At 42.5% G+C, this 16996-nt stretch overlaps 1 protein-coding gene across 1 annotated transcript; it reads right to left on the bottom strand.

The window, feature by feature from the left end:
• Positions 1-6632: 6632 nt before the first annotated feature.
• On the bottom strand, positions 6633-16774 carry LOC116218693 (myosin heavy chain, fast skeletal muscle-like). The gene is made up of 37 exons (XM_031561147.1): positions 16631-16774; positions 16388-16544; positions 16255-16282; positions 16039-16150; positions 15849-15941; positions 15696-15759; positions 15508-15604; positions 15309-15414; positions 15052-15190; positions 14639-14757; positions 14000-14149; positions 13731-13901; positions 13339-13639; positions 13166-13236; positions 12977-13064; positions 12773-12890; positions 12554-12677; positions 12306-12442; positions 11774-12029; positions 11403-11645; positions 11130-11306; positions 10904-11049; positions 10701-10791; positions 10221-10610; positions 9823-10068; positions 9533-9729; positions 9243-9426; positions 8942-9107; positions 8673-8797; positions 8255-8563; positions 7963-8166; positions 7743-7868; positions 7486-7656; positions 7287-7391; positions 7107-7202; positions 6862-6993; positions 6633-6741 (listed from the first exon to the last, which is right to left on the bottom strand). The coding sequence occupies exons 1-37, from the start codon at positions 16739-16741 to the stop codon at positions 6721-6723; spliced, it is 5571 nt and encodes a 1856-aa protein (XP_031417007.1). The 5' UTR covers positions 16742-16774; the 3' UTR covers positions 6633-6720.
• Between the last annotated feature and the right edge of the window lie 222 nt (positions 16775-16996).

Here is a 16996-nt window from a genome sequence, read left to right as displayed (position 1 = left end):
ACATACAGTCACTCAACACCCACATAATACTCACATATGACATCCCCCCACACTTTATCGTTGACAGTCCCGGTCAACAAATGAATACTATAAGGCATCCCTATACCTCACTGGTGGCTGTCCCATATTGGCACGGGCTGATTTTCTAGGGGCCACATCATTACCTTAAAATCCCTCTGGGACAAAAGGATCTACCCAGGGCACATAAGACAGGCAGTGGCTCACTCCGAGGTGACACTGAGGGTTCAGGGCGTGTTGTGGGAGCACCTGGTGGTGGGGGATACAGGGTTTGAGGGCATTCCTATTTAGGACCCTCTCCTTCCCTGTACGCTCGAGCCTAACCCGATACGTTAACCCCTCCTCATCCAGCTGTCTCACAACTACATAGGGGTCTGGGTCCCATCTGCCACATAGTTTACCCTTGTCCCCAACTCGGTTAGTCCTTCGCCATACTCTCTCCCCAGGCGCTAAGGGAAGTACTCTAGCCTGACGGTCATAGTGTTTCTTGTATTGCTCTGCTGCACGGCCCATAGATTTTGCTGCTAGGGCATAGGCATACAACAACTTGTGATGGTGTTCCTCTACCCAGATGTCACGTCTGTATTGGGTCTGTGGGTTTTCTACCCCGAGGGCTACATCCACTGGCAATCTAACATGTCTTCCAAACATCAGATATGCAGGTGCATATCCAGTCGAGCTGTGCAAAGTTGCATTATAAGCTTGAACCAGGGATGGAAGGAATTCAGGCCATCGGTGCTGCTTCTCTTCCTCTAAGGTCCGCAACATGTTCAGCAGAGTCTGATTGAGGCGTTCGCACATGCCATTGCCCTGGGGATGGTAAGGTGTAGTCCTACTCTTGGCAGCACTGTACAAGCTACATAATTTGGCCATTAAGTGAGACTCAAAGTTTGGGCCTTGATCCGAATGGAAGCGCATGGGGCACCCAAAAGTCTGCATCACATGCTGCCATAAGGCCCCAGCTGTAGTCCTTGCAGTCTGGTCTCTAGTGGGGATTGCCCAAGCATAGCAGGTAAACATATCTGTCATCACCAAAATATTTAGATACAAGTTATGGGGCCTCCCTAGTGTCAAAAAGTCCAACTCAATAACCTCTAGAGGGAACGACACTATAAAGGGCTTCAATGGGGCCTTGAGGGGCTGCATCTACTTTCTGCATCTGGCAACGCGAACAAGTGGCATGGTACTGGCGGACTTGTGCGTCCATGCCAGGCCAAAATAAATGGGGGCGTAAGCAGTTAGAGTCCTCTCCACTCCCAAATGCCCAACAGCATCATGATGCCTCTCCCAGACTTCTTTACGTTGTTGAGTAGGGCAACAATCTGGAAGAATACCTCGTGGGTGTTATGTCAATGATACGACGGCATAGGACCCCATCTCTCAGCACCAGCTTGGCTGTAGTAGTTGCTGTAGTAGCCGTTTGACCTTAGGCGGGACACCACGCCATGCAGCTCCGGTAGGAAAATGTCCAATCTCCACATACCTCCGGGCCAGTTCCAGGTCTTAGTCCTCCCTCTGCTTGGCCTGCCAGTCAGCACTTGCCATGGCTCACAGGGATCTCGTCCAGCCTCAGCAGCAGCCGCCACATCAGCATCTCGTGGGTGTTATGGTCAATGACACGACGGCATAGGACCCACTCTCTCAGCGCCAGCTTGGCCCGCTGCTGTAGTAGCTCTTTGACCTTAGGCGGGACACCACGCCATGCAGCTCCGGTAGGAAAATGTCCAATCTCCACATACCTCCGGGCCAATTCCAGGTCTTAGTCCTCCCTCTGCTTGGCCTGCCAGTCAGCACTTGCCTGGCTCACAGGGAGCTCGTCCAGCCTCAGCAGCAGCCGCCACATCGCATCTACAGGAACTCCAAATATGCTAAAATCTTAGCCACTGTATCACGTTGCGTTTCCCCCAAAACAAAAATTTCCCCTTTGGCTTCATCAGCTAAAGCCCCTCAGTGTTATGCTGACTTTTTGTGCTTCAATAAACTCCCGTGATTGCAAAAAAACTGGATCTGCTCTTTCCAGTCATTGAATTTTGTATCCCCAACACTTCCTTTAAATGTAGGAATCCAAGGACCCACATAAACAGGCATCATTTTTACAATTTTAAACTAAACACTGTCTGGATGAATTGTAGGTGAAGCTCCAAACCAAATCCTGCCAACTACTGCCAAATGTGACGGGAGGACGGCAGTGTAGACCGACTACGCCACCCAGTTTATAGAGATGGGCCTCTAGTTTAAAGTTTAGTGTTTAGGTTCTTTGTTTGGTGGGAGCAGCACTACAGATTCATCCAGACAAAAAAAATATACAATTTATTACAAGCACTAAAATATAAATACTCTTGAATCAGGCCGTAGGCCACTGCCGAAGGAACCACAGTCTACAATGTCCAAGAGTCCGCCGTATCCAAAAGTCCGTAAGCAAAGTCCGTCAGCATCCACCACCGCACCACAGCTGCTCACGTTGGTCTGTCAATCACGCACACTCGCACGCACACAGAGAGAGAGAGAAATCGCCAGTATCTCCACAAGTAGCAATACACTCACAGCAAACAGAAAGTAAATAACCAACACACGAAAAGATAATAATATCAACCAAAAGTAAATCAACCCAAAGAAAATAGCTACTTGTGATAGTCCGTAAAGCTCTACTTTGTATGGTGCTAACCGTAATTCCTCAGCTTATTAGTGGACAAGGCACACTCACCATTGAACCGAGAGCAGACGAATCTAGCTCTCAGTCAATATTCATTCAGGCTTCTCTCAGTCAAACGGACGACTCAGGTCAGCTCTTTCCTGGCAACCCACGAACGTAGAAGACGGGCATCTCACCGGCCTCCACTCCAACGCAGTAGGGAACCAATCAACTTCGGATCTCGTTCAACAGACGTCCGGTAATCCAGTAAACGCCAACGAAACACAAAAGCTCTGCCACAGACCCGGCCCCTTCCCCCCCTTCCCCCCCGTTTTCTCCAGTCAGCACATTCACTGATAACTAATATCAGTAACACATATACAAAACTCATTCGCACACACAACTTATTATACCACTGATAACAAATATCAATAACACATTTACACAACCAATAATAACCAATATTAGCACGACACTTATTACCCCAAAACACAATCAATAAACACAGTAAAAGGAAACTAATCACTTCTACTCAATAAACAGTAAAACATAATAGCAGGTGCACAGACTTTTTTCCCATAGTTTGGTGAAATGGACACACTACAGTTTTACCACAGTCCCGTAAACTGGACTTACAACTAGAACTAGAGTGTAGTAGCGAACACAAACTTTAAAGTTAGCAGCAAACATTAGCTATAGCTGGTCAGAAAACGTATCATAACAAACATATTAGCACCATGACCAAAAATGACACACACACAAGACCTTTTTATATTCTTCCTGTGATGCCTGGATCTAAAGACCTGATTTTTTTTGAGACACAAATTTTAAGACCTGAATTTTGTGAGGTTGAAAAATAATGGGTTGTATGTGTCACATTTCAGTCTGGGGAATTATCATTGTTTATTGATGTGTGTAATCATGTGATTGTTGTATGATTGTGTGTTGTGCTGTAACCAGTGTGCAGGGGGGGACGTTGTGGCAATTATTGTGGACTAATGAACTGATGGACTAATGGCCACGAAGTGTTGATTATATTTCAGAGGAAGGCAGCAGCAGAAGCACTTTCTGCCCCGGATTGAAGGTGCGGCTACGGGCAGTCCGGTCGTATCATGTCTTTTGGTGTATTTGGGCCTGGGCCAAATTGTTATGGGCCAGGCTGCTTAAGTCCTCAAGCTTGTCCCTCATCTTGAGCACATAACTCACAATGTTCATTTGCTCCTGATGACTGTCTCCCAGCCAGGCCTCTATGTTATTAAAAGGACTTTATACATATGTATGTAATCACCAGATATTATACTATAAGTTAACCATTGTGTAAGTTATTTTAAATGTTGAATTTATGTTTCTAAATGTTATATGAGAATTTGCTATTTAGCAGCTAAACTATGCTAGCTCTCGTGGCATCATGCTAACCTTATGCCACATTATTTTACGTGATATTTATGTATCTCTTTATTTTGTCTGTTCCAGTTTTACAATAATGAAACATCCTGTATGGTGAAAACAGTAAACTCAAGAGAAACTTGAAGACACAAGGAAGTAAACACAAGCACATGTACACACACAACAGGCATAGAGTATTTTGTTGGCGGCCTCTAGAGGCCTAAGGTCCCAAATCGTGACAGGACCCCCTTCTTTAAGGCCCCGTCACACCATAACGTTCTTGTCAACGTTCTTTGACGTTAGAGGAAACGTTGGTAATCGTCCACGGTCACTGGTATAGCACCAGAAGAGCGTTGTGTGAAAGCTGGTGAACGCTGTAATCGTCAGTAATCGTCGGTGATCGGCGGAGAACGCTGGTCCGAAAATACATTTTTGAACATGCACAAAAGTTCTCATGGAGACCAGCGTTCTTCAACGTTTAATTTAAACGCTGGAGAACTTTCGTGGAACGTTTTATTAACTTTGCACGCGTTTGGCTATCGTAGTCAGTCGTTGGGTAGGGTAGACTGAGTACAGTGGATGCACCCGAAATAACTTATGTGCGCAGCAATCCTGAGACGCGATTTTTAGTTAGGACATGCCTACTAACGTCCTCTTTGATCCCGGGAAATTTGAGCACCTAACCCATCTCTCATACAAAGATATCGGCGAAAGTTTTTTCACCAAGGGAAGATCTCGATTTTATCATGTCCCTTCTACAATTAATATGTTATTAACCATATGTGATCAACAAACGCAACTTACATCATTGCAAACGTTATTCTGTGCACTATAAATCTACATATTCCATGCTATCATGTCATGCAAGGTCATTGCATAATCTAGCGAAAAGCGGAGTGGAGGGTATATATGCTTGCTTGAGCCCAGCATGAAGTAGATGTACTGAACTTGAACATAGCTGAGCACTGTTATAGCTGGTGCTGTTCCATGGCAGATGGATATGATATGAAGACTCTTGTGACATGGACAATGTGTGTGGATGTGTTGATGTTTTCTAATAATAAACATTGAGAAACACAAATTCAGTGTCAAATTTAAATCATTTATTTTAATAACATAAAACCCCAGGAATAACGCCCGTTATTTCGTAAATCACAGTAATAATAACAGTAAATCTTCGTCCGAAGACATTGCTAGTGAAAGAGGCTTTGTATTCTTCTTACTTTCAGCAGCAGTTATCATCTTCTTACTTGCAGCAGCGCTAGTAGCAGGCACGTCAGCACACGTTTGTCGCGCACCAGTGACACGTCACTAGTCGCTGTTACATGCTCCTCATGCGTGAGTCCCACGCTAGTAGTCATGCGTCAGTCCTACGCTATTCTTTCGTTCAGTCACACGCCAGATGTGTCCACCTCGCCCTAGAACGCTCGAAATTGAATGATTAGAAAGTTCAGAGAACGTTGACCAGAACGTTATGGTGTGACGGGGCCTTTAGGAACCTCTCCTGGCGTTTCCCAGACGATCAGGATGATCCTTGAGGTAGTCTCAAGAGGCCAGAAGGTCCCAAATCACGACACTGTGAAGACTTGCTATATGTACAAAGTACATTAAACCTAGTAACAGTTGGCAATTATTGAAAACTAACAGTATGTTTGAAATGACCAAGTTAGCAGTAATTTAAGCTAACGTTATCTAACTGGCTAGCAATATATGTCGTAACAAACGTGTTAGCACCATGACCAAAAATGACACTCATTGGCTAAAATTTGTTGAAATCCCTCAGATGTGATCCCTGTGCTTGACATACAGTTTAGGATGAAGCCCTTCTAGTTCAGTATGCAAAATATGATCTCAAGGTTGGACGTTAGCAGACCTTCTCTGATATGGAGACTGTTTACCATTATAAAACAATTGGGTTCTATTGCATTATTTAGCTGTTTCTGATTGGACGAGAGACGTTCCATGAGTTGGAATATCCCAGGACATCCCAACTCCGACTTTTCACAGCTAATAATAAATCAGTCCGCGATGAAACATTCTATAGCACGTTGATACAATTAAGCGATAACCGTTAATTCAAAGCTCTTATAATTCCAAAAGACTTTGACAATGGAACTATTTTTTTGTTGCGGAGAAACAATGGCGAAATAAACATTTTTCAATTAATAACTTCGTGTTTAAATGTTAATTGGTTGACTATAAAATTGTTTTATGAAAGCAATATAGTACTCGTGCGAGTGGGGTAGGTAAGGGATATTCCCACCTGCCTCCGGCCTCGTGGCTACGGCCGAAGACCACCTGTGGGAATATCCCTTACCTACCCCACTCGCACTCGTACTATATTGCTTAAGTAAAGAGTTGCATGCATTGTCTGCTGCAGTGTTATAATTCTGATGTAGTTCAACAGCTAAAGTAGTCTCATAGACGTACCAAGGACGGTGAGATGACTTGTGAATGTGGAATCTAATAGGTAAGATAGAGGCAGCTTCCTATAGAAAAAACTACAGTCCAGTTATAAAGTCATAGAAAAATCAGCCCCCTGACTAAAGTATATGAATGAACTTATGAAAAAAGACAAACATTCAGATTCATATTCAGATATTTATTAAGTAGTATGCATTGTTGGAATAATCACATTAACCAGGATATTTTATCCAGATGAAAGTGACATGGATTCAGAGGTTTTACTCTTCAGCCTCCTTGCCCTTTAAAAGAGAACAAAAAAAATGAATTAACTAGGTGACAAATAAAAATCAATGACACTTACATTTTCAAAGTTTATTGGTGAAATAATTGTAATGTTTGTTCAGAAAACATTATCTTACCTTTCCGGCATCGCGGCTCTTGACCTTGAGCTTGTTGACCTGGGACTCAGCAATGTCAGCACGCTCCTCAGCCTCCTCCAGCTCATGCTGAACCTTCCTGCACTTGGACAGGTGAGTATTGGCCTGTTCCTCCTGTTGTATATGAAATTGAGGGCAATTAATACAGGAAAACAAAACAAGAGTCAATGTGAAGTAGCAAAAGTAGCAGATATTTTCCTGTATAGCAAAGGCAGAAAAATACTCACAGCTTCCTCAGCCTGCCTCTTGTAGGCCTTGACCTTCATCTGCAGCTTGTCAACCAGATCCTGCAGTCTGGTGACATTCTTCTTGTCCTCCTCAGTCTAAAGAGAAAAAAGTTTGTCAAGAAATGTCCTACCCTCTTAGATTTTGCATGCAGTTCTAGAGAAAGAGTAGAGCTTTCTTACCTGGTAGGTGAGCTCCTTCACCCTCCTCTCGTATTTGCGGACTCCCTTGACAGCATCAACACCACGTCTCTGTTCAGCGTCAACCTCACCTTCCAGTTCACGAACCTTAACATGAAAAATATTTCCATTTCAGATACCGACCCCTGTTTTGTTATGATGAGTTAAACATATTCATTCAGAGTCATATTTTGTTACCTACCCTGGACTCCAGTTTCTGGAGCTGTTTCTTGCCACCCTTCATGGCCAGATTCTCAGCCTCATCCAGGCGGTGCTGCAGATCCTTGACAGTGACTTCCAGGTTCTTCTTCATCCTCTCCAGATGAGAACTGGTGTCCTGCTCCTTCTTCAGCTCCTCTGCCATCATGGCAGCCTATATGATGGAATAGTGTATTTTTAATTAATAGAAGTAAAAGTACTTTTAAATATAATGCTCCGTTTCAGAAAAAAAAAACTTACATCAGTGATGGCTTTCTTGGCCTTGTCCTCAGCATTTCTTGCCTCCTGGACGATGTCATCAACTTCACCTTGGACCTGAATGAGGTCAGCCTCAAGCTTCTTCTTGGTGTTCAGCAGACTTGTGTTCTAGTGTGGAGAAAAAAACAACCTCAGTTATATTTTGAATGCTGGAACTGTTTGTTTAATGTATCGGTTTAAACAACCTTTTTTTATTCTCTACCTGGGAGTGCAGGAGGCCAACACGTTCACTGGCATCTACCAGCTCCTGCTCAGCCACTTTGCGGCCTCTCTCTGTCTGCTCCAGGGCAGCTCTCAGCTCCTCAATCTCAGCCACCATAAGGCCGTTCCTGCGCTCCACCATGGCAGCCTGCTCCTTCATATCTTCCTGTCCTCTGACAGCATCATCAAGGTGCAGTTGAGCATCCTGGTTGACAGTGAAATGTGTGGTGTTTGCTATACTTCATTGGTGTGAGAACTGTAATATCAAAACACTGAATATTTATACTACTGACCTTGAGCTGACCCTGGACGGTCCTCAGACTTTTCTGGGACTCAGCAGCCTGGCGGTTTGCGTGGCTCAGCTGAATCTCCATCTCATTAAGGTCTCCCTCCATCTTCTTCTTAATTCTCATGGCATCATTCCTGCTCCTGACCTCAGAGTCCAGGGTGCTCTGCATGGAGTCAGTCACCCTCTGGCTATTCCTCTTAATCTGCTCCATCTCCTCATCCTTCTCTGCAAGCTTCCGGTCAACCTCACCCTTGACCTGGTTCAGTTCAAGCTGGACACGGAGAATCTTGGACTCCTCATGCTCAAGAGTTCCCTATTTTTAAATAGAGTGTAAAACATTTTAAGATATGACAAATTGCTTAATGTATTAAGATGTCCTATTGAATCTCTCCATTCCATCCTGTTGGATTTTGTATTTGTACCTCAGCCTCTTCCAGGGCAGTCTGGATCTCAGCCTTCTCAGTCTCAACAGTCTTCTTGGTCTTCTCCAGCTCATGAATGCTCTTTCCAGTCTCACCAAGCTGCTCCGTCAGGTCAGAGATCTCCTCTGCAACAAGACATTTAAAACCCTTAACACAAAGTCAGCATCTACCAATGTACTATTGATTTGTATTCCAGGATGAAACATTTTGTTTTTAGCTTCTCTTAACAAGCTTTAATTTGGAAGTATTTTAAGACCATCTTGACTTACGTTGGAGATTCTTGTTCTCCCTCTTAAGAGTCTCCAGTTGGTCAAGAGCCTCCTCATAGGAGTTCTTCATCTTGAACAGCTCAGTGCTGAGAGAGCGAGCCTCTTTCTGGGCACCCTCCAGCTCTGCCTGACCCTCCTCATATTTCTGCTTCCATTCTGCCAAGACCTTTGAAAAACAATTTGTGTCTTAGGTTAATTTCACATATGAGACACTGCTACCAAAAAACCATATGTCCATATTATGTAATATGAGTGCTAGTTTGTCCTACAATACTACACAAATTCCAGATAGAGTTATAACCTTGTCAAAGTTTCTCTGCTTCTTGTCAAGGTTGGCAGCCAGGCCATTGGCTCTCTCCACATCAACCATGAGGTCCTCAACCTCACCCTGGAGTCTCTGCTTGGTTTTATCCAGAGAAGCACACTTGGAGTTGATGGCTTCAATTTGTTCCTCAGCCTCCTGTAGACGCTGGGCAAGCTTTTTCCTGATAATGCAACCGATTTAAGTTAAAGGACGTGGACAGGTTTTAGTAGACAACATAACAACCAACATCCACATTCTATGTGTTTCTTTGCCTGTTTGGTACATACTTGGACTCCTCAAGCTCTTCAGTGCGCTGGACGGCATCAGTTTCGTACTTGGTCCTCCACTGAGCAACCTCGCTGTTGGCCTTGGACATGCCACGCTGCAGCTCAGCCTTTGCCTCCTGCTCCTCCTCAAACTGCTCCCTCAGAAGGTCGCAGTCGTGGCGTGCAGACTGAACAGCGTGGGCCAGGGCATTCTTGGCCTGTTTGTGAATAATGAATGGTGTTCATTTAGGGCTTCACAGAATGTGGGTTATGTACTCCAATTTCTTCATGTCATTCACGGGTATCAGTACCTTGACTTCCTCCTCATTTAGCCTCTTCAGCTCCTCAATTTGCTGAGTGAATGCCTGTTTGCTTCTACTCAGCTGAGACACAAGAGCATCTTTCTCCTCAACCTGGCGGCCGAGTTCACCATTTTCAGTCTGAAGTCTTGCTCTCTGAGAACTGAGGTCGTTGACCTGGCGCGCACCCTCATCACTCTTGGCCTTGATTTCACTAAATTGGTCCTCAAGGGTACGGCACATCTTCTCAAGATTTCCCTGTTTGTGAAAGTAAAATGAATAAGCAACACAAAAGTCAAAAATGTTTACGGCAATTATTACAATTTTACTGGACAACATATCATTGTTTGCAGTATGATATTGTTTGTAGTTACAGTCAGCTAGAGCATTAAGGTTTACATGTCACAAACCTTAGTTTTAGCGACTCCCTCCATGTTGCTGGAAAGATCATCAATCTCCATCTTGTATTCACTCTTCTCCTTCTCAAGCTTCTGCTTGACACGCTGGAGGTTGTCGATCTGCTCTCCCAGCTCGGCGACGCTATCAGCCTGCTTCTTACGGAGCGCTGCAGCAGTGGCTTCATGCTGCAGAGTGGACTCTTCAAGGTCACGACGCAGCTTCTGGAACTCAGCCTCACGCTTCTTGTTCATCTCAATTTGAGCAGCAGTGGCACCACCAGCCTCCTCAAGCCTCTCACTGATCTCCTCAAGTTCCCTGGAGAGATCAGCTCTCTGCTTCTCAACCTTAGCACGAGCTGCACGCTCAGCCTCAATCTCTTCTTCCAATTCTTCAATGCGGGCCTATTGGTTGTTAAAAAGAAATAAGTGATACTAAGAAAGAACAGGCAGATGATAGTAAACACTATCCGGTACTGAAGATGTGAAACAAACCTGAAGCTCCTTGATCTTTTTCTGGAGCTGAGCACCCAATGATTGTTCATCCTCAATCTTGCTAAGGAGCTGGCTTGTTTCAAAGTCCTTCCTGTATGATTGTAAATTAAAATAGTTGTTAACGGCTGCTTATACCAAAAAAGGACTAAAAAAGGAGTACATGTTTGCATGAATCATTAGTTACTAATAGAATTCTACATTACTTCTTCAGCTTCTCATCAGACTGCTGCTTGTCATTCTCCAGATCCATGACACTCTCCTGGGACAGTTTCAGGTCACCCTCAAGCTTTCTCTTGGCTCTCTCAAGGTCCATGCGGAGCTTCTTTTCTTGCTCCAGGGAACCCTCAAGCTGCAGATACAAAGCATTAAGTAAATAAGTAGCACAATGATATATGTGCATTTCTTTACACAGACAGGCCCTTAACTCACATCATCCACTTGCTGTTCAAGCTTAGTCTTGGCCTTGGTCAGAGTGTTGACTTTGTCTTCCTCTGCCTGGAGATCATCAAGAGTCTGCTGATGGGCCTCTTGGAGGGCTTTCTTCTCTTTTGTCAGCTTAGCAATGGACTCATCCTGAGAGGCCATCTCCTCTGTCAGGTTCTTGACCTACGCATAGAATGTTTTATATCAATATCCAGTAAACCTCACGAAGACTTCTTGAAAATAAAACATTATTCTTTTTTTTTTTTAAAGAATATAAACCTTGTTCTCAGTGGCATGTTTCTCCTTCTCCACTTTGGCCAAGGTCAGCTCCAGATCATCAATGTCCTTCTTGAGCTCAGAGCACTCATCCTCCAGTTTCCTCTTCTTGGCAGTCAGCTCAGCATTGATTTCCTCTTCATCCTCCAGTCTCTCGGTTGTCTCCTTGAGTTTGGCCTCAAGCTGGATCTTACTCTTGATCAGACCCTCACACCTCTCCTCAGCATCGTTGATAGTCTCATTGCTCTACAGTAAATACAAGATGAAAGGATGGAATCTGATTTGTATTGAAAACATAATTCTCAGACAGGTTAGTGATTTGAATATTGCAATGATGTGAAGAATTGTTACCCGTTGTACAGTTATACACTTACAGATGACATTTGCAGATGCAGGTCATTCCTCTCTTGCACAATAGACACCATCTTCTCCTCAAGGTCCTTCTTCCTGGCATCAACCTTTGCAAACACGTCTTTGAGTTTTGCATGTTCCTCCTTCAGGGCAACCAGCTCCTTCTCAGTTTCAGCACTCTGAAGCAGAGGCTTGATCTTGTAGTACACCTTCATCCATGGCCAGTGCTTCACATTAATGAATGAGCGGACATTCATCTGGATAGTGAAGATTGCATCTCTGCAAAAGAGGTTGATTTGTTGATTAAACCGTGTTGAAGCTTACTGAATAGATCAGAGGGATTCTGTCAAACGCTGACAGTGATTAGTCCAGTCTTTTATATACATCTGTGTTGATGGAAATTATCTCTGTTTTGTACGTTTGTACTTTAATTTATAAGAGATTGGCAATTCATTCAACACAACCTATTGTGTTACAATTAGTAAACCTGCAACGCTATGTTTTATGGCAGATCATTTTGTTGAGCGTGATTCCACCAAATACATCACACATTACCTCCTTTCCATCATCGCGACAAACTCCCTCCTCATCAGGTATGCACGGCACAGAGCCTGAGTCATTGTGACCAGGGAAACCAGTTTCTCATCTCGCATCTCCTCAAGGGTACCAAGCAGACCAGCTTTGAAGAACACCTAAAAGAGAAGAACAAAAAATTATGAGGTGTGTTATTGAAAGCAGAAATGGACACACTGTATGTAATTCAATATTTATCCATAATAACAGATATAAGAAACATTCTTCACCTTAGTGTGTCCAAACTTGTACTCATCGTGATCAACATCGATGGATCCCAAGAGCTTCTCAGCAGCCTTCTTGTTATCAATGAACTGACCCTCAGGAATAACACTGGCATTCAGTACTTTGTATCTGTTGTCAATAATAAGAAAAACATTATTTTCCCCATATAATACATATATGAAGTGTGTATTATAAGTTATTGTTGTATATTGTTGTATGTTTACCTCTGCTTGAAGTCAGCATACATGATTCTGCTTGGGAAACCCTTTCTACAGATTCTGATACCTTCCAGTACACCATTACACCTGAGCTGGTGGATGACCAGGAAGTTCTGCATATAACCTTTGAAAATACAGAGATGTAAAATTTTCAAGCAAATACAAGGTGTTGAATAATGGACATGTCTTAATTTACTAAAAGCCCTTTACCTGGTTTCTTAATTTCATTTGGAATCAGACAACGCACAAAGTGAGGATGGGTGGCCCTCAGGTTGGTCATCAGTTTACCCAAGTTCTCCTGTTGAGGCAAGAATGTATACAATTTGAATCATACAGTTAATTGTGCTGGGACAATTATTGATTGATTGATCATTTTCTTCTTGATATTAAAACACATACCCTGAACTGTGAGGACACAGTCTGCATGGAGCCACCCTTCTTCTTACCACCCTTCTTAGCACCACCAACCTCTGTTGACATACAAATAAAGAATCAGATAATTGAGTTATATACATAGAATCTAATATAATTACTATTTGTGTATTAGCCTTTTGACTTGAACAGGTTATTACCCTCAACAGGAGGTGGGTACAGGACAGGCAAAAGTTTGACTGATGACTTCTGGTACAGCTGCACAACAGTGTCGTTCAGTGGATCCTTGTTCTTGTCCAACCATCCAGTAACATTGTAGTCCACAGTGCCAGCATAGTGCACCAGGGAAAAGTGAGCCTCAGGCTTGCCTTTGGTAAGCTTGGGCTTCGCAAAGGCTGCGTTCTTTCCAAGATGCTGGGCATACAGCTTGTCCTTGAAAGTGACGTCAGAGGCCTTGGGGACAATGCACTCCTCTTCAAGGATGGCAAAGATACCCATGGGCTGTTAAAAAATAAGATTGCTTAGTTATGGAGTGGACATCATGAAACTATACAAATCTAACACTGTGCTAGTTGGATTGATTGAAACTGACCCTTTCAATCAGCTCAATGCAGGCAGCCAAGTCCATGCCAAAGTCAATGAACGCCCAAACAATGCCCTCTTTCTTGTACTCCTCTTGCTCCAGGACAAACATGGTGTGGTTGAAGAACTGTTGCAGTTTTTCATTGGTGAAGTTGATACACAGCTGCTCCATGCTGTTGTACTGTGTTGGATACATATTCAAACATTATTTGAGAGTGGCACTCTTAAGTCACTAGAAACAAATAATGTTAGTGAAGAATCTTATCATTTTGTCCTCACATCGAAAATCTCAAATCCAGCAATGTCCAGCACACCAATGTAGAACTGACTTGACTTCTTGGTGTCCAGCATCTGGTTGATACGAATGACCATCCACAAGAACATCCTCTCATAGATAGACTTGGACAAGGCTGACACTGAGTTGTAGACCTAAAACAATATGTAAGAATTACTTCTTACTTACTATGATGAGAAAAGGCAGGGAGTTTTAAAATCCCATTTTCCAGGGCTAGGAAAGTCATGGAATTCAGTCACTGAAAGTTCTGGAAAAGTCAAGATATATTTATTTTGTTTAATGTAGTAGGTCTAATGAAATGAATTATGTTATTGTACTCTTCCATGGATAATGGTTTTGTTGTGCCTGATGCAGTCTCTACTTGAATTGACATAGCCTGTCTAATAGAAAAGTAATGGAAAAGGTTTTTTTTTAGGCCCAATCTGTGCTGTAAAGTATATCATTCTGTTTATTTATTAGCTTTTGAAGATTCATGGAGATTTCATTAAAGGTCCTTGAAAAGTTTTGAAATGGTGTCAATGATAACGGGTGTGAACCCTGAGAAAGAAAATACCAGCAGTAAAATTATTGTCAAACAATGTCAAAATCCTTGTGGTCTTTAGTCAACCTTGTATGTGAGTTACCTGTGGCACAGTCTGACCCTTGGTGACATACTCAGTTCCGACTTTCACCCTTGGATAGCACAGAGCCTTCAGCATATCAGCAGAGTTCAGGCCCAGGAGGTAAGCGACTTTGTCAGCATCTTAAAACAACAAAGCGTTTAAGTGAGTTATTTATATCAATATTTTACCCAGGAAAGTCATTCTTAACCTAAATTGAGAGGCCACTAAAAAATATCTAATGAATGACATCGTAGATATATTTACAGGCTTCTGTTGTAGGTAATAAATATAATATATTAATAACTATAATCAGAGGAAAAGTACAATTTGAAGTTAATGTTGATCTATCTTTTAATGAAATTACTTCAATAAATAAGACTACCTAGTAGTTATCACTAGAACTGACCCAAGTTCAGTAGAGTTTTTAAACCTACCCTCATTGCCATCAGGCTCAGCCTGCTCCTCACGCTGCTTCTGCTTGAATTTCAAATTGCCATGATGGAGCACAGCACCAGTCAGTTTCCAAATGGTGACTTTCTCCTCTGCAGTGAAACCCAGGATGTCAATGGCATCCTGCAATTACATGCATATATGAAGTTTAAGCGCATCATTATTTTTAATCGTTAGTGTTTTTAAGAATGTCATTCTCATTGTATTCATTGTCCAGAAGAAAAGATCATGGATATCTCACATCTGTGGCGTCCAACTCTTCTTTGTCATCAATGCTGGCCACAGTGATCTGACCCTGACTGCACATGGGAAAGTCATAGGGGTTGTTTGTGATGAGGCACATTTCTGTAGAGGGGAAAAACAATCATTTGTTGTTGCAAATTAATAATTACATGTAAATTTATGTTTTTTAAATGTTGGTTGAAAATAATAACCCTACCAATATCTCAGGCTTGTGGTTGGTCATCATCTGGAAGAAGATGTGGTAGCCTCTCTCATCAGGAAGCTGGAATGACACTCTAGACTTTTCCAGCAGGTCTATGTAGGTGGGGAAGAATATATTTAAACTTGAAAAAATTAAGGCAGCAATAAAGTAAAATTTTGATATACACAGGATAATTATACTTACAAGTCTCAATATCAGCTTTAGCCAGTTTTCCAGTTGTGGCAAAGTGAATTCTGATGAATTTTCCCTGTTTTAGACAAAATGATATCCTAAGTAATTTTATCTTATTAATAACCACAGAACTGAGGCCAGAGTTTAAATAGGAAATTAACTTACAAAACGGGAAGAGTTGTCATTCCTCACAGTCTTGGCATTACCATAAGCCTCCAACAGTGGGTTGGCAGCAATAATCTGGTCTTCAAGAGAGCCCTGCAAGTGGAAGAAACATTCAAGGAATATGTTGTTATGAAGAGAATGTTTGTGTTGCTTTATAATAATTAGCACATAAATGTGTAAGGGGTCTGACCTGCATCTTTCCAGGCACTACCTCTGCCTTTTTTCCACTACTGACTGCAATTGTTGCAAAGTATTGGATGACACGTTTGGTGTTCACAGTCTTGCCAGCACCAGATTCTCCGCTAGATTAAACATAAGATATTGAAATTTTTCAGATAAGAATTGTGTGTGCCACAAGGTAACATAGAAGATAATGCAAAGTTGTAAGTCATGCATTGACACTTACGTAATCAGAACAGACTGGTTTTCCTTATCTGTGGGACAAATGCAATTTTAGATGAATCACTTTTTTTATTTAGTTCATGAACAAATATGTAATTAAACCGTATTATTTAGTGGCTTTTAAATTGAATGCTTACCTTGGAGCATGAACTGATAAGCATTGTCAGAGACAGAGAAAATGTGGGGTGGGGCCTCCATACGCTTCTTGCCTCTGTAGGCCTCCACCACTGCTTGGTCATACACAGGGAGCCACTTGTAGGGGTTCACAGTGGCACAGAAAAGTCCAGAGTAGGTCTAGAATGAAGAAATAAAGGGGATTGGTTTTACAGCTGTTTTATTTTTAACATAGTTTTTCATCTGTGAGAAAGCATAAAGCTTACGTAGATCATCCATGCTGCATAACGCTCTTTGAGGTTATACAGGACAGAGGCTTCATTGAGGTGGGTCATCATGGCCATGTCCTCAATCTTGTCATACTTGGGAGGATTCATGGGGTGGACATCCTCCTCCTTAACGACTCTTTCCTAAAACAAATGGACAATATAGAGAGATATAGTCAAGTACCTTTCTGTTTAATGGAAATAGTCAATCATTTTCTTAACTAAGAGCCTTGCTAACATACCTCCTTTTTATCAAGCAGTTCAACAGTGACGTTGGCACCATCTCTCTTCAGGATTTTAGCTTTCAGGTACAACTCCTCCTTGTCAGGTACATAACAAGCTGACTTTGCATCAAAGGGCATGGTT

The sequence above is a fragment of the Clupea harengus genome, chromosome 23 (assembly GCF_900700415.2).
Source record: "Clupea harengus chromosome 23, Ch_v2.0.2, whole genome shotgun sequence".
Lineage (NCBI taxonomy): Eukaryota > Metazoa > Chordata > Actinopteri > Clupeiformes > Clupeidae > Clupea > Clupea harengus.
Note: the sequence above shows the minus strand (reverse complement) of the source record. Positions and strands in the feature narration are given on the sequence as shown.